The following is an 18,991-nucleotide window of genomic DNA, read 5'->3' on the forward strand; positions in this document are numbered from 1 at the left end:
CATTGTCATGTCCGTGGATTCAGGCGTGTACTTTACATCACCTTGTTAAATGTAGACTGTGCTCATAATTAGATTGTCCATACCAATAGGGTCTCTCACTAGACTCCACAATACACACTGCTTGTAGTATTAAATAGATCTCTTGTAACTGATGTGGCCGGTGTACTTACTTTGAAACTCCATGTCAGAATGGCTGTGTAATAGTTTTTGAACAATGAGCATATTATGACTCCAGCTAGAGAGTGAGAGTCCTCATGACTCCTGCATTGACAAGCTAAATTCAGTCTCCGTACATCTATAGCTTAGTTGACAAGCTCCTTTCAGTGCACCTCCTCCTCTGCTGTTGTCTCACACATGCTCAGTACAGGCTGCAGTAAAATAAAGCGGAAGATGGAATTAGAATCTGTAATACCACACTGAAACTGCTGCTGGACAATGGGGGATCTCTTACTGCAGAGCCAGGGAGACTACAGCTTGTACTGAGAGTGTGGGAGATTTCAGCAGCAGCAGGGGATCAGCTTGACAATTAAGCTCTAGGTGGACATTATAGCATGGATTTTTCTAATGAAACCACCATCTTCATCAGATTTAAAAGATCTATTTGATAATGAATGCAGTTTGTGTTGAGGGGACAGATCCTCAGTAGATTTGTTGCATTAATATGATGCTTACTTGGCATTGAAGGTCAATTGAAAAAATCACAAATTCTAATTTTTATCTTCACAGAGGATCCCAATAAGAATTCTGAGGATGTCATGTTATCACTAAATTATAATGTAGAAGGTAAAGATATCACGCCACGCCCTTCAGGAGGAAATCTCATTACTCTTAATTTATATCCAGGACTTCACAGCAAAGATCTGTCATATAATCCCTCTAATTATGAGGAACCTTCTCCTGACCAATCAAAAATGATCACAAGTGCAGGCCAGAAAGGGGGTAAATGTTTTCATCGTGGTAAAGAGTTCACAAAAAGTTCAGGTCTTTCTACACACAAAATGACTCGCACAGGGAGGAAGCCATTCTCCTGTTCAGAATGTGGTAAGTGCTTTACAGATGAATCCCATCTTGCTACACATGAGAAAAGTCACACAGGGGAGAAACCATATTCATGTCCAGAATGTGGGAAATGTTTTACAGATAAATCAAGTCTTGTTAGACATGAGAAAATTCACAAAGGAGAGAAGCCATATTCATGTTCAGAATGTGGGAAATGTTTTACACAGAAATCATATCTTGTTACACATCAGAGAAGTCACACAGGAGAGAAGCCGTATTCATGTTCAGAATGTGGGAAATGTTTTGCAGATAAATCACATCTTGTTACACATCAGAGAAGTCACACAGGAGTGAAACCGTATTCATGTTCAGAATGTAGGAAATGTTTTGCCCAGAAATCAACTTTAGTTATACATGAGAGAAGTCACACAGGGGAGAAACCATATTCATGTTCAGAATGTGGGAAATGTTTTGCAGATAAAACACATCTTGTTACACATGAGAGAATTCACACAGGACAGAAGCCGTATTCATGTTCAGAATGTGGAAAATGTTTCACACGAAAATCACATCTTGTTTTACACAAGAGAAGTCACACAGGAGAGAAGCCATATTCATGTTCAGAATGTAGGAAATGTTTTACAACAAAATCATATCTTGTTACACACGAGAGAAGTCACAAAGGAGAGAAGCCATATTCATGTTCAGAATGTGGAAAATGTTTCACACGAAAATCACATCTTGTTTTACACGAGAGAAGTCACAAAGGAGAGAAGCCATGTTGTTACACATGAGTGAATTCACACAAGAGAGAGAACCTGTAATGTTGAATTGATATCCTGCAGCACCTGTGTGCAAGCATTAGTACAGATCCGGCAGGCTGTTCTCCTGCCAGAACAGACTGTCGGACAAACCTAACACTAATGTTAAAGTAGCCTTACAAAGTTACCTACCTCCAGAGCAGCGAATATGAACTGTCCCCATGAACCTTGCTTCTTATCACTGTATTCACACCTCCACCCACACTGCGGGAGAGTCCAGATTGACATGGGGAGAAGTAACGACGTTCCATGTAATTGTTTTATAACGTATTTGGACATAGTAATATTTCATCTTCATACAGTATTTAAAGGTGTTCTCCAGCTTTTGGTTCAATTAGTGAACAGTGGTAATCTGTGAGGGGCAGCTCTTTTACATAGGGCCTACCATCCCTTGCTCCCCCGATGCTGCAGCAACAGTGCAGTGCAGATGGCAACATTGGGGGAGCGAGGGAGGGTAAGTCTTACATGAAAGAGCTTCCCTCCACAGGTTAGCACCATTCACTACTTAGACTAAATGCTAAAAGATAAAATAAAATCTTCTATTTGCTCCATGACAGCGTCACCATTGTCACTGACAGACATTGTCTTCTTGGCTCATATATTTTCTCCTAGCGCTGTGACCTTCATTGCTCCTACAGATTAACCCTCCTGTGCGGAGACAGTGATATTGATGGCATGATGACTATATCACTGATTTATCTGACCGGGTGATCTGTGATAATTTACCCCATATGTACATTCCTGCTGTGTAATGGTAAACCTATCTAGGTACTGGAGCACATTAGGGCTTTGCTTGTCGAATAATGAATACACTTCCTACATTATTTCATTTGTAACATGCATTTTTATAATTTTTCTCTAGAATATTTTATGATATTTTCTCTATATAGCATTGAACCTCGGGTGTGGGGAATAAAAAAAATTATAACAAAAATAATATATACAGTCAGGTCCATAAATATTGGGACATAAACACAATTGAAACATTTTGTGGCTCTATAAACCACCACAATGGATATGAAATGAAACGAACAAGATGTGCTTTAACTGCAGACTGTCAGCTTTAATTTGAGGGTATTTACATCCAAATCAGGTGAACGATGTAAGAATTACAACAGTTTGCATATTTGCGTTCCACTTGTTAAGGAACCAAAAATAATGGGACAATTGGCTTCTCAGCTGTTCCATGGCCAGGTGTGTGTTATTCCCTCATTATCCCAATTACAATGAGCAGATAAAAGGTCCAGAGTTAATTTCAAGTGTGCTATTTGCATTTGGAATCTGTTGCTGTCAACTATCAAGATAAGATCCAAAGAGCTGTCACTATCAGTGAAGCAAGCCATCATTAGGCTGAAAAAACAAAACAAACCCATCAGAGAGATAGCAAAAACATTAGGCGTGGCCAAAACAACTGTTTGGAACATTCTTAAAAAGAAGGAACGCAACGGTGAGCTCAGAAACATCAAAAGACCCGGAAGACCACGGAAAACAACTGTGGTGGATGACCAAAGAATTCTTTCCCTGGTGAAGAAAACACCCTTCACAACAGTTGGCCAGATCAAGAACACTCTCCAGGAGGTAGGTGTATGTGTGTCAAAGTCAACAATCAAGAGAAGACTTCAGAGTGAATACAGAGAGTTCACCACAAGATGTAAACCATTGGTGAGCCTCAAAAACAGGAAGGTCAGATTAGAGTTTGCCAAACGACATCTAAAAAAGCCTTCACAGTTCTGGAACAACATCCTATGGACAGATGAGACCAAGATCAACTTGGACCAGAGTGATGGGAAGAGAAGAGTATGGAGAAGGAAAGGAACTGCTCATGATCCTAAGCATACCACCTCATCAGTGAAGCATGGTGGTGGTAGTGTCATGGCGTGGGCATGTATGGCTGCCAATGGAAGTGGTTCTCTTGTATTTAATGATGATGTGACTGCTGACAAAAGCAGCAGGATGAATTCTGAAGTGTTTCGGGCAATATTATCTGCTCATATTCGGCCAAATGCTTCAGAACTCATTGTACGGCGCTTCACAGTACAGCTGGACAATGACCCAAAGCATACTGCAAAAGCAACCAAAGAGTTTTTTGAGGGAAAGAAGTGGAATGTTATGCAATGGCCAAGTCAATCACCTGACCTGAATCCGATTGAGCATGCATTTCACTTGCTGAAGACAAAACTGAAGGGAAAATGCCCCAAGAACAAGCAGGAACTGAAGACAGTTGCAGTAGAGGCCTGGCAGAGCATCACCAGGGATGAAACCCTGCAAAAAAAGGGGGTTAGTCAGCACCTCCCAGTGTGCAGGTGCACGCCGCCATGGCAAAGACCTAGAGGAAAAAAAGAACCCGTCTAACGGAGATCGCCTTGACGTACGGCAGACGGGCTCAGATGGTTTTGTACAAAATGCATTGGCCAAGCATCTCACTTTATAAATCAGTGTAGCATTAGCACTATAATTTTTGGCATTATTGGACTTTATTTGATTTGCAGGGTGCTGCTGCATTGTCTCTTTTTTTTCCTCCAGGGATGAAACCCAGCGTCTGGTGATGTCTATGTGTTTCAGACTTCAGGCTGTAATTGACTGCAAAGGATTTAAAAGTGAAAGTTTGATTTATGATTATTATTATTATTATTATGTCCCATTACTTTTGGTTTCTTAACAAGTCAGAGGCACATATGCAATCTGTTGTAATTCCTACACCGTTCACCTGACTTGGATGTAAATACCCTCAAATAAAAGCAAACAGTCTGCAGTTAAGGCACATCTTTATCGTTTCATTTCAAATTCATTGTGGTGGTGTATAGAGCCAAAAATGTTAGAATTGTGTCGATGTCCCAATATTTATGGACCTGACTGTAATTGCACATGAACAACATAATATACAGCTTTAGGCTACTTTCACACTAGCGTTCGGGGCTCCGCTTGTGAGTTCTGTTTGAAGGCTCTCACAAGTGGCCCCGAACGGATCCGTACAGCCCCAATGCATTCTGAGTGGATACGGATCCGCTCAGAATGCATCAGTTTGGCACCGTTTGGCCTCCGCTCAGCAGGCGGACACCCGAACGCAGCTTGCAGCGTTTTTGTGTCCGCCTGGCCGTGCGGAGCCAAACGGATCCGTCCAGACTTACAATGCAAGTCAATGGGGACGGATCCGTTTGACGTTGACACAATATGGTGCAATTTCAAACATATCCGTCCCCCATTGACTTTCAATGTAAAGTCAGGAGTCCCTATTAATATACCATCAGATCGGAGTTTTCACCATGGGAACGCCTCTATGTTAGAATATACCATCGGATTTGAGTTACATCGTGAAACTCAGATCCGACAGTATATTCTAACACAGAGGCGTTCCCATGGTGACGGGGACGCTTCAAGTTAGAATATACTGAGAACTGTGTACATGACTGCCCCCTGCTGCGGCGCATTGCCTATAGCACAGACCTGTCACTTACCAGTAGGAGGAGCTCCCGGCCAGACACAGCCCTTCAGGTAAGTATAATGCTTCTATTTATTGCTAAGTAACCATGGCAGCCAAGACTGCAATAGCGTCTTGGCTGCCATGGTAACCGATCGGAGCCCCAGCGATTTAAACTGGGACTCCGATCGGTACTCTCCGCTGCCACCAATGATGGGGGGGGGGGGGTGATTTTAATTAGGGGGGGGGGGAGGGGAGGCCGCACTGGTCACAATACTTGGAATCCGCACTGGCCACCAATAAATATAGAGGGAGGGGGAGGCCGCACTGGTCATATTTAATACTGGGGAGGGAGGGAGGGGGAGGCCGCACTGGTCATATTTAATACTGGGAATCCGTACTGGCCACCGATGAATATAGAGGGAGGGGGGCCGCACTGGTTACAATTAATACTGGGGAGGTAGGGGGGGCCGCACTGGCCACCAATAAGTTAAATACAGGAGGGGGGGTCTGCCCCCTGCTGCCTGGCAGTCATGTACACAGTTCTCAGTATATTCTAACTTGAAGCGTCCCCATCACCATGGGAACGCTTCTGTGTTTAGAATATACTGTCGGATCTGAGTTTTCCGAAGTGAAAAATCTGATCTGAAATAAACAGTTATGCAGACGGATCCGTTCTGAACGGATGCAAGCGTTTGCATTATAGGAGCGGATCCGTCTGTGCAGACACCAGACGGATCCGCTCCTAACGCAAGTGTGAAAGTAGCCTTATACAGTAAAGCCAAACAACATATCTCTGGGTGATTCACAGGTTTATTTCAGGTTGTATATTTGGATATAAAAGCTCCATTAATGCCACATGACGACTTCTAGGAAACATCTGATAAATCCTAGGAAGATACATAGGGGGACATTTATCATTTGCGGTACCTTTTGTGTCATTTTTAAATCTGTCTTTGATTTTTGTGTCTGGGCCAAATTTCTGAAATGGTGCACCTTAATAATATATTTGGCATGGTGGCAATGTGGTTTACACCTAAATGTTTAAAACTACACTAATTTACTCCTCTTAATGTAAAGTATAGAGTATATAACTCAGAAGCTGAAAGCATGGGTGACACTTCCACTGTCGTTGATAGGATGATAATATTACCTAAGCTTTTCTATTTCTATAGGGCAGCCCCAGTGATACTTCAGAAATCCCACTATGTGGCTATTGATAGACTACTTACCCCATTTCTCTGGCCTAACACCCAACCCAGGATTGCTAGCGATACGCTAAAAGCGCCTTATGTTAGGGGAGGTCTGGCCTTAGCCAATTTATATAGATACTACCAGACTGTCCAACTAACGTATGCAAGTTGGTAGATCCGGGCAGATGCCATTAACCTGGCATTTGTGCTAGAGGCGGCACTCTTGAGATCATATGAAGCTTTGGCAAATTTCCTGTACCGAGCAAGCAAATACCAAGTCAAGTGTCTCACGTCCAATATGTCAGCAGTGATCAATATACCCTGACAGGTGAGACCGTAATGGGCAGTGGAGGTTGGTCCCCGGTGCTCCCTTTGTGGCCAAACAGTAAACTGCCTGTTTTGTTTAACCTGACTGACTTTTGGCTGCAACACGGCATTAAGTATGTTACCTAGTTATATCTTAATGATAATTTTAAGACCTTCATGGTCTTAAAGGGAGAATTGCAGTTCCCCCAGTCCAGCCTTTTTAGGTACTTCCAGCTCAGACACGCGTGTGCAGAGCAATTTGGAAGAGACTTGATCAAGCTGGAATACAGAGAGATTGAAAAAATTGCAAGACAAAGAAATCTGTGCAAGCCGGTGTCTTCCTTTTATTTGGTCCTTTTGTCACAGCTTTCTTTATTATTGTCCAGATCTCTGGTAAAATGGAAGGCGGATATTTCGGAATTGGAGGATAGACACGAGAAGGAGATAATGTATAACTGGAGGACTACAGTTATTAGTGCTAGGGATCAGTAGATTCAGATCAAATAGTTCCATCATATCTATTTAACTCCAGTTAGACTGGAGCGTATGCACAAACTGGATAGTGCCCAGTGCACTAGATGTGTTGGAGACAGAGGGACTCTGATCCACATGATCTGGAGCTGTCCAGTTATTGCTGCGTACTGGTTGGAGGTGCATGAGTTTCTAAATAAGAAACTGGGTCTACCAGCAGTCTGTTCTCCGGAGAACAGTCTTCTGGGACTAATCAGTGATCTGATCCAGACCAAACATTTTAGGATGTTGTACCGGCTCCTAATGTTCTATGACCGGAAAACCGTCCTATTAAACTGGAAACCCCCTAAAATCCCTTCTGTCCAGCACTGGATGCAGGTCATTGATGCCGCTCTGCCGATGGACAGATTAACCTTCTTAGCAAGGGGCAAGCCAGAGAAATTTGAAAAAATCTGGGGACCTTGGTTGGGAAATGAATCCCCTAGATCTGGTTTGAGCCCGCGGCACTGTGTGTGGGAAGAAGTGGTGATGGAATACAGCGGGGACGTGGCTGTATGTCCACATTACTGACATGTACTGGGAGAGGGATTTTTCTATTGCTGTACAAAATTGCCATAACTGTGTGTTATCAGTGAGAAGGAGCAGTTTTTGAGAGTTGTACTGTAAGTCTGTTATATCTCTGAAAAACTAAAATAAAGACTTTAAAAAATATATATACTTTAATCTTGTGCAGTTTTTTTTGTCTCGATCCATGAACCCCATGCTTCTATGTCTCGGTATAACGTTACATGCTACGTGGGCTGGTTTCTGGCCCAATATAATCCCGTTAACGGACCGGACTTATATCTAACGAGGAACTGGTGGCAGTCTTCTGGGCGGGCAGGGCTCTGTGTCACTGTCAGGGGTGGGTAGAGTCTAAATCCTAGCCAGCTAACGGACCTGGTCCTTCTGTTGACTAGGAAATTAGCTTATGCTACATAAAACGGCTGGATACTATAGGATAAAGGACCTGGTCACTCTGATGACTAGGAAGTAGCTTGCTCTATGTTAGATTGCTAAATCCTAGCCAGCTAAAGGACCTGGTCCTTCTGTTGACTAAGAAATTTGCTAATTCTATATACAAAGGCTGGATACTATAGGCTAAAGGAACTGGTCCCTCTGATGACTAGGAAATAGCTTATAATATATACAAAGGCTGGATACTATAGGATAAAGGACCTTGTCCTTCTGCTGCCTAGGAAATAGCTTATAATATATACAAAGGCTGGATACTATAGGATAAAGGACCTGGTCCATCTGTTGACTAGGAAATAGCTTATAATATATACAAAGGCTGAATACTATAGGATAAAGCACCTGGTCCCTCTGCTGACTAGGAAATAGCTTATTCTCCCGCTCCTTACAGTATTACAACAAAGTTATTTACGAATCCACTTCCTGTGAAGCATCCGAAGTCGATTCGCTCATCCCTAGATGTTAACTTTTCATCTCTGGTGTTGTAGTACAGCACCTGTAAACCTCAAGAGTGACATGGACAAATGTGTGATACTTTGTGTACAGCACGGCAGAGTATACCAGCGCTATTATCATTAGTATAATAAATTAGCTGCATGAGTTAACAGCACTTGTTACCAAACAATAATGGCTCTCACATTTAAACACTATGTAGAAGTGTGTCTTATAGCATGCGATCTAACTTTCAGAGTAGCGTTTAACAAGTGCTGACTGATATACAAAATATATATTTCTTGTATAGAGAAGCAACACTCTGTAAAGATCAGTCTCTAACAGTTGTTGATGGCTCTTGCAAGTACAGAACTTGAATTGCTATGATTCTGAAGAACAGAGTAGAGTGTACCACCTATCTCCAGAGTCGGAGTATGAAGAGATTATGTTCCAAAGGCAAAAAAGCTGTGAAAGTTCCCCCTTTATTATGTATGGATGCTGGGCTTTGTGCAGGTTTATACACCCTGATTTCTAAGTTTTTTCAATGTATATGCTAGACTTAATGCAATAAAGGACATGGTCCTTCTGTCTGTTATAAATCAGCTCAAGTTATCTGGGAACCATAGAACCTTATTTATATCTACAAAGGCCTATATTGTAGAAGCGATATATTACATCCCTTAGCTTACCAATACATAAAGTAAATGAGAAAATAACATTCAATAGTCTTCTTTCTCACTTGTACAGTGTTTATTTTAGGACATGGTCAGATATAGTCAAGTATCAGAATATCAGTGTGAGGCAAAATACTATCTCTGACACCGATATCTGAGTTTGACTTTGATGTCTGACTTTCTTCACAGGTCAGGGTCAAAGTCACAATGAGATATAGATTTACTGTTTGAACTGTGTGATTTAGCATACAAATAAATACTTGAGTGCAAAGTGGGTTTACTTACGTTAAATTGCATTCTTTATGATGCAATAAGCGATTCACTTATTTTAGAGTGCATTGGAAGTTCACATACTTTAGTGTGCAATCATAGTAATAATAATAATTATATTTTTATAGCGCTTTTCTCCCTGGGGACTCAAAGCGCTGTGACCCTGCATTCTGCAGTCTCAAAGGCTTGGGAAAAGAGGTGGGTTTTTAGCCTTATCTTAAAGCTGTCCACAGAAGGGGCCTCTCGCACTGATTGTGGGAGTGAGTTCCACCAAATGATATTTTAAGTCGATCCTGGGAATAACCAAATTCATCTTATTGGTGGAGCGGAGAGGCCGTGTAAGGGCATAAAGTTCCAATAGGTCCGCTATGTACTTGGGTCCCCTGTTGTTTAATGCCTTGAATGTCATCAGGCAGATCTTAAAATTAATTCTCAATTTTACTGGCAACCAGTGAAGAGTTTGCAGTACTGGGGAGATGTGTGAGCCACGTGGGGCATTGGCTAGGAGTCTGGCTGCTGCATTCTGTACAAGTTGTAAGGGGCGCAGAACTTTATCCGGGGATCTGATGAATTGAGCATTGCAGTAGTCCAGGCGGGAGGATACAAATGCATGAATTAGTGAAGGCAGGTCTTCTGCTGGGATAAGGTGTTTAATTCTCGCTATATTTCTCAGATGGAAGAAAGAGGATTTGACGACCGCTGATGCCTGCAGTCTGAGTGTTAGCTTTCCATCCAGGATCACCCCCAGGTTTCGCACAGAGTCTTTATATTGCACGGTATCTCCCCCAATTGCTAGTTTGAAGTGTGAGGACTTTTGGACTTTATCCACCATGTGAGGACAGCCTACTACCAACACCTCTGTTTTGTCCGAATTCAGCCTCAGCCAGTTGGTGTTCATCCAGTTTTGTAATTCCACTAGACAGGCATTGATGGGTCTTGAGTGCCAGGCTTGAAGGACAGATACAGTTGTGTGTCGTCTGCGTAACAATGGTAACCTAGGCCATAGTTCTGGACAATTTTGCCCACTGGAAGCATGTAGACTGCAAAGAGGCGATAACACCGACCCCTGTGGGACTCCATAAGTAAGTGGTACAGGATTAGAGTAGAGGGTGCCCAGGCACACTTGCTGTGATCTGCCAGATAGGAAGGATTGAAACCAGCTGAGTAGGGATGAGCGAACCCGAACTGTATAGTTCGGGTTCGTACCGAATTTTGGGGTGTCCGTGACACGGACCCGAACCCGAACATTTTCGTAAAAGTCCGGGTTCGGGTTCGGTGTTCGGCGCTTTTTGAAAGGCTGCAAAGCAGCCAATCAACAAGCGTCATACTACTTGCCCCAAGAGGCCATCACAGCCTTGCCTACTATTGGCATGGCTGTGATTGGCCAGTGCAGCATGTGACCCAGCCTCTATATAAGCTTGGGTCACGTAGCGCTGCACGTCACTCTGCTGATTCAAGCATAGGGAGAGGTTGCTGCTGCGACGTTAGGGCGAGATTAGGCAGATTAACTCCTCCAAAAGACTTCATTCAGTGATCGATCTCCAGCTGTGGATCATTGAAGTGCTGATATTCAATTGCTCACTTTTTTTAGGCTGCCCAGAGCGTTTTTATATCACTTTTTTCTGGGGTGATCGGTGGCCATTTTGTGGCTTGTGGTGCGCCAGCACAAGCTATCACCAAGTGTATTTAACCATCAATAGTGTGGTTATTTTTTGCTATATCCTACATCAGGGTCAAGCTTTCATCAAGTGCATTTAACCATCAATAGTGTGGTTATTTTTTGGCCATATACTACATCAGGTGCAGGCTGAGCCTGTGTCACCCAAGTGCATTTAACCATCAATAGTGTGGTTATTTTTTGGCCATATACTACATCAGGGGCAAGTTGAGCCTGTCACCCAGCGCCTAAAAAATAGGCCTGACATTTATATTCCTCCAAATCAGTACTGTTTTAGCTGGTCAAGTTATTTTTAGTGACCGTAAAAGCACAGTTTTTGTTCTGGGTTGAAAAACAATTCCCAAATTTGCCATTCTCAAAATTAGTAGTTTCTGCTATATCAGGCCTACTTTAAATCTATCCCTAAAAGGGTATATTAGATTCAAGGTGCTGATAGGGTCATTCTGAAAAACTTAAAACACACGCTACAGTGCAGATACAAGTCTAATTCTGTGATTAAACCTATACCTGTCACACAGCGCCTAAAAAATAGGCCTCACATTTATATTCAGCTAAATCTGTCATTACTGGTGTGCCTGTATTAGTGTAATACGGTACCTAAATAGATAGCCAGATAGTGTTAGGTGTCTGTAAAAAAAAGGCCTGAATTTTAATTCAATACATTGGCCTGAATAATATTTTTCTTATTGTGGTGAACGGTAACAATGAGGAAAACATCTAGTAAGGGACGCGGACGTGGACATGGTCGTGGTGGTGTTAGTGGACCCTCTGGTGCTGGGAGAGGACGTGGCCGTTCTGCCACAGCCACACGTCCTAGTGTACCAACTACCTCAGGTCCCAGTAGCCGCCAGAATTTACAGGGATATTTGGTGGGGCCCAATGCCGTTCTAAGGATGGTAAGGCCTGAGCAGGTACAGGCATTAGTCAATTGGGTGGCCGACAGTGCATCCAGCACGTTCACATTATCTCCCACCCAGTCTTCTGCAGAAAGCGCACAGATGGCGCATGAAAACCAAGCCCATCAGTCTGTCACATCACCCCCATGCATATCAGGGAAACAGTCTGAGCCTCAAGTTATGCAGCAGTCTCTTATGCTGTTTAAAGACTCTGCTGCCAGGGTTTCCCAAGGGCATCCACCTACCCCTTCCCCAGGGGTGGAAGAGATAGAATGCACTAACGCACAACCACTTATGTTTCCTGATGATGAGGACATGGGAATACCACCTCAGCACGTCTCTGATGATGACGAAACACAGGTGCCAACTGCTGCGTCTTTCTGCAGTGTGCAGACTGAACAGGAGGTCAGGGATCAAGACTGGGTGGAAGACGATGCAGGGGACGACGAGGTCCTAGACCCCACATGGAATGAAGGTCGTGCCACTGAATTTCACAGTTCAGAGGAAGAGGCAGTGGTGAGACCGAGCCAACAGCGTAGCAAAAGAGGGAGCAGTGGGCAAAATCAGAACACCCGCCGCCAAGAGACTCCGCCTGCTACTGACCGCCGCCATCTGGGACCGAGCACCCCAAAGGCAGCTTCAAGGAGTTCCCTGGCATGGCACTTCTTCAAACAATGTGCTGACGACAAGACCCGAGTGGTTTGCACGCTGTGCCATCAGAGCCTGAAGCGAGGCATTAACGTTCTGAACCTTAGCACAACCTGCATGACCAGGCACCTGCATGCAAAGCATGAACTGCAGTGGAGTAAACACCTTAAAAACAAGGAAGTCACTCAGGCTCCCCCTGCTACCTCTTCTGCTGCTGCCGCCTCGGCCTCTTCTGCTGCTGTCGCCGCCTCGGCCTCTTCCTCCGCCTCTGGAGGGACGTTGGCACTTGCCGCCCAGCAAACATGGGATGTACCACCAACACCACCACCTGCGTCACCAAGCATCTCAACCATGTCACACGGCAGCGTTCAGCTCTCCATCTCACAAACATTTGAGAGAAAGCGTAAATTCCCACCTAGCCACCCTCGATCCCTGGCCCTGAATGCCAGCATTTCTAAACTACTGGCCTATGAAATGCTGTCATTTAGGCTGGTGGACACACACAGCTTCAAACAGCTCATGTCGCTTGCTGTCCCACAGTATGTTGTTCCCAGCCGGCACTACTTCTCCAAGAGAGCCGTGCCTTCCCTGCACAACCAAGTATCCGATAAAATCAAGTGTGCACTGCGCAACGCCATCTGTGGCAAGGTCCACCTAACCACAGATACGTGGACCAGTAAGCACGGCCAGGGACGCTATATCTCCCTAACTGCACACTGGGTAAATGTAGTGGCGGCTGGGCCCCAGGCGGAGAGCTGTTTGGCGCACGTCCTTCCGCCGCCAAGGATCTTTGCCTTCTGTCTCCTCCTCCTCCTACTCAGCTTCCTCCTCCTCTTCTTCCACCTGCTCATCCAGTCAGCCACACACCTTCACCACCAACTTCAGCACAGCCCGGGGTAAACGTCAGCAGGCCGTTCTGAAACTCATATGTTTGGGGGACATGCCCCACACCGCACAGGAGTTGTGGCGGGGTATAGAACAACAGACCGACGAGTGGTTGCTGCCGGTGAGCCTCAAGCCTGGCCTGGTGGTGTGCGATAATGGGCGAAATCTCGTTGCAGCTCTGGGACTAGCCGGTTTGACGCACATCCCTTGCCTGGCGCATGTGCTGAATTTGGTGGTGCAGAAGTTCATTCGCAACTACCCCGACATGTCAGAGCTGCTGGCCGTCTGTTCGCGCTTCCGGCGTTCACACCCTGCCGCTGCTCGCCTGTCTGCGCTACAGCGTAACTTCGGCCTTCCCGCTCACCGCCTCATATGCGACGTGCCCACCAGGTGGAACTCCACCTTGCACATGCTGGACAGACTGTGCGAGCAGCAGCAGGCCATAGTGGAGTTTCAGCTGCAGCACGCACGGGTCAGTCGCACTGCCGATCAGCCCCACTTCACCACCAATGACTGGGCCTCCATGCGAGACCTGTGTGCCCTGTTGCGCTGTTTCGAGTACTCCACCAACATGGCCAGTGGCGATGACGCCGTTATCAGCGTTACAATACCACTTCTATGTCTCCTTGAGAAAACACTTAGGGCGATGATGGAAGAGGAGGTGTCCCAGGAGGAAGAGGGGTCATTTTTAGCGATTTCAGGCCAGTCTCTTCGAAGTGACTCAGAGGGAGGTTTTTTTGCAACAGCAGAGGCCAGGTACAAATGTGGCCAGACAGGGCCCACTACTGGAGGACGAGGAGGACGAGGATGAGGAGGAGGTGGAAGAGGATGAGGATGAAGCATGTTCACAGCGGGGTGGCACCCAACGCAGCTCGGGCCCATCACTGGTGCGTGGCTGGGGGGAAACGCAGGACGATGGCGATACGCCTCCCACAGAGGACAGCTTGTCCTTACCTCTGGGCAGCCTGGCACACATGAGCGACTAAATGCTGCAGTGCCTGCGCAACGACAGCAGAGTTGCCCACATTTTAACGTGTGCGGACTACTGGGTTGCCACCCTGCTGGATCCCCGGTACAAAGACAATGTGCCCACCTTACTTCCTACACTGGAGCGTGATAGGAAAATGCACGAGTACAAGCGCACGTTGGTAGACGCGCTACTGAGAGCATTCCCAAATGTCACAGGGGAACCAGTGGAAGCCCAAGGCGAAGGCAGAGGAGGAGCAAGAGGTCGCCAACGCAGCTGTGTCACGGCCAGCTCCTCTGAGGGCAGGGTTAGCATGGCAGAGATGTGGAAAAGTTTTGTCACCACGCCACAGCTAACTGCACCACCACCTGATACGGAACGTGTTAGCAGGAGGCAACATTTCAATAACATGGTGGAACAGTACCTGTGCACACCCCTCCACATACTGACTGATGGTTCGGCCCCATTCAACTTCTGGGTCTCCAAATTGTCCACGTGGCCAGAGCTAGCCTTTTATGCCTTGGAGGTGCTGGCCTGCCCGGCGGCCAGCGTTTTATCTGAACGTGTATTCAGCACGGCAGGGGGCGTCATTACAGACAAACGCAGCCGCCTGTCTACAGCCAATGTGGACAAGCTGACGTTCATAAAAATGAACCAGGCATGGATCCCACAGGACCTGTCCATCCCTTGTGCAGATTAGACATTAACTACCTCCCCTTAACAATATATTATTGTACTCCAGGGCACTTCCTCATTCAATCCTATTTTTATTTTCATTTTACCATTATATTGCGGGGCAACCCAAAGTTGAATGAACCTCTCCTCTGTCTGGGTGCCGGGGCCTAAATATGTGACAGTGGCCTGTTCCAGTGGTGGGTGACGTGAAGCCTGATTCTCTGCTATAACATGAAGACTGATTCTGTGCTGACATGAAGCCAGATTCTCTGTTACGGGACCTCTCTCCTCTGCCTGGGTGCCTGGGCCTAAATATGTGACAGTGGCCTGTTCCAGTGGTGGGTGACGTGAAGCCTGATTCTCTGCTATGACATGAAGACTGATTCTGTGCTGACATGAAGCCAGATTCTCTGTTACGGGGCCTCTCTCCTCTGTCTGGGTGCCGGGGCCTAAATATGTGACAGTGGCCTGTTCCAGTGGTGGGTGACGTGAAGCCTGATTCTCTGCTATGACATGAAGACTGATTCTCTGCTGACATGAAGCCAGATTCTCTGTTACGGGACCTCTCTCCTCTGCCTGGGTGCCTGGGCCTAAATATGTGACAGTGGCCTGTTCCAGTGGTGGGTGACGTGAAGCCTGATTCTCTGCTATGACATGAAGACTGATTCTGTGCTGACATGAAGCCAGATTCTCTGTTACGGGACCTCTCTCCTCTGTATGGGTGCCGGGGCCTAAATATGTGACAGTGGCCTGTTCCAGTGGTGGGTGACGTGAAGCCTGATTCTCTGCTATGACATGAAGACTGATTCTGTGCTGACATGAAGCCAGATTCTCTGTTACGGGACCTCTCTCCTCTGTCTGGGTGCCGGGGCCTAAATATGTGACAGTGGCCTGTTCCAGTGGTGGGTGACGTGAAGCCTGATTCTCTGCTATGACATGAAGACTGATTCTCTGCTGACATGAAGCCAGATTCTCTGTTACGGGACCTCTCTCCTCTGCCTGGGTGCCTGGGCCTAAATATGTGACAGTGGCCTGTTCCAGTGGTGGGTGACGTGAAGCCTGATTCTCTGCTATGACATGAAGACTGATTCTGTGCTGACATGAAGCCAGATTCTCTGTTACGGGACCTCCATCCTCTGTCTGGGTGCCGGGGCCTAAATATGTGACAGTGGCCTGTTCCAGTGGTGGGTGACGTGAAGCCTGATTCTCTGCTATGACATGAAGACTGATTCTCTGCTGACATGAAGCCAGATTCTCTGCTATGGCATGAAGAGACTGATTCTCTGCTGACGTGAAGCCAGATTCTCTGCTATGGGACCTCTGTCCAATTGATATTGGTTAATTTTTATTTTTTTTATTTTTATTTTAATTCATTTCCCTATCCACATTTGTTTGCAGGGGATTTACCTACATGTTGCTGCCTTTTGCAGCCCTCTAGCTCTTTCCTGGGCTGTTTTACAGCCTTTTTAGTGCCGAAAAGTTCGGGTCCCCGTTGACTTCAATGGGGTTCGGGTTCGGGACGAAGTTCGGGTCGGGTTCGGATCCCGAACCCGAACATTTCCGGGAAGTTCGGCCGAACTTCTGGAACCCGAACATCCAGGTGTTCGCTCAACTCTACCCACGATAGCTCTTTTGTAGAACCCCCATTGTTCATATTATCACAGTGTTTTCCCAACCAGGATGCCTCCAACTGTTGTAAAACTACAACTCTCAGCATGCTCAGACAGTGTTTTACCAGGCCCTTTGACCCGCCCCTTTTTTGTTGGCCACCTATTTAATGATTGTTGCATGCAACATTTTACTTGACCAGCTATTTTAGATATTCTACGGCAGTCCTGTACAATCCCCCCTCCCCCCAATGAGCCTTTCGACCAAATAATAAAAATATTTATAAAATCTCACCCATATGCTGCAAAAAAATTTTTTAAATCTGCAATGTAAAATCGATAATAAAGATCAACTACAAACAAACATATTCCACATGAAAACTTACAATTACTTCGCTTGGCCCTTGGGGATCTCGGACACCACTTCAACACTTTGGCCGGGGGGCTCGGTGGAGCTGATGTTGTGTTTTATCCTAATGAAAAAGATTTCACATAAAAGGTTAGTATATAAAATGAGAATGCTTGGACTGGGAGAAAACGTCTGTAAGTGGGTAAGTAACTGGCTCAATGATAGAAAACAGAGGGTGGTTATTAACGGTACATACTCAGATTGGGTCACTGTCAATAGTGGAGTACCTCAGGGGTCAGTATTGGGCCCTATTCTCTTCAATATATTTATTAATGATCTTGTAGAAGGCTTGCATAGTAAAATATCAATTTTCGCAGATGACACAAAACTGTGTAAAGTAATTAATACCGAGGAGGACAGTATACTGCTACAGAGGGATCTGGATAGATTGCAGGCTTGGGCAGATAAGTGGCAGATGAGGTTTAACACTGACAAATGTAAAGTTATGCACATGGGAAGGAATAATGCAAGTCACCCGTACATACTAAATGATAAAACACTCGGTAACACTGACATGGAAAAGGATCTAGGAATTTTAATAAACAGCAAACTAAGCTGCAAAAAACAGTGTCAGGCAGCTGCTGCCAAGGCCAATAAGATAATGGGTTGCATCAAAAGGGGCATAGATGCCCGTGATGAGAACATATTCCTACTACTTTATAAATCATTAGTCAGACCACACATGGAGTACTGTGTACAGTTCTGGGCTCCAGTGAACAAGGCAGACAGAGCAGAGCTGGAGAGGGTCCAGAGGAGGGCAACTAAAGTAATAACTGGAATGGGGCAACTACAGTACCCTGAAAGATTATCAAAATTAGGGTTATTCACGTTAGAAAAAAGACGACTGAGGGGAGATCTAATTACTATGTATAAATATATCAGGGGTCAGTACAGAGATCTATCCCATCATCTATTTATCCCCAGGACTGTGACTGTGACGAGGGGACTTCCTCTGCGTTTGGAGGAAAGAAGGTTTGTACACAAACATAGAAAAGGATTCTTTACGGTAAGAGCAGTGAGACTATGGAACTCTCTGCCTGAGGAGGTGGTCATGGTGAGTACAATAAAGGAATTCAAGAGGGGCCTGGATGTGTTTCTGGAGCGCAATAATATTAGAGGCTATAGCTACTAGAGAGGGGTCGTTGATCCAGGGAGTTATTCTGATTGCCTGATTGGAGTCGGGAAGGAATTTTTTATTCCCCTAAAGTGAGGAAAATTTGCTTCTACCTCACAGGGTTTTTTTGCCTTCCTCTGGATCAACTTGCAGGATAACAGGCCGAACTGGATGGACAAATGTCTTTTTCCGGCCTTATGTACTATGTTACTATGTAATAAGGATTTGGAGAAGGGGCAGAAGGATAGCAGAGCAGGGAGAGGCTGGTGCTGCTACTAGTGGGTCATACCATGGGGGAGTAATAAAGCCCACCATAATGCCCCCCCCCCCAGTAGTAATAATTCTCCTTATAATGTGCAAAACATACCCCCTTGTAATGCCCCCAGTTGAGCTAATGTTCCCATAATGTGCCAATATAAAATACCCCTTCTCAGTGCCCCCGTAGATGACCCCATAGTGCTCCCCCCCATTCCCCATAGTACCCACCATAATGTGTCCCAGTATAAAATGCCTC

General features: G+C 45.4%; 1 protein-coding gene across 1 annotated transcript in view; it reads left to right on the top strand.

The window, feature by feature from the left end:
- Positions 1-14,550, top strand: part of LOC120991270 (oocyte zinc finger protein XlCOF6.1-like) — a gene marked incomplete at its 3' end in the record, with an annotated part of 34,673 nt that extends 20,123 nt beyond the window's left edge. Inside the window, exons 4-5 of the mRNA XM_040420112.1 lie at positions 727-1,782; positions 14,546-14,550. Coding sequence (XP_040276046.1) covers positions 727-1,782; positions 14,546-14,550 — 1,061 coding nt within the window. The remainder of the gene's footprint in view (positions 1-726; positions 1,783-14,545) is intronic.
- Positions 14,551-18,991: the final 4,441 nt, after the last annotated feature.

Source organism: Bufo bufo, chromosome 2 (genome assembly GCF_905171765.1).
Source record: "Bufo bufo chromosome 2, aBufBuf1.1, whole genome shotgun sequence".
In the NCBI taxonomy this organism is placed as follows: Eukaryota; Metazoa; Chordata; class Amphibia; order Anura; family Bufonidae; genus Bufo; species Bufo bufo.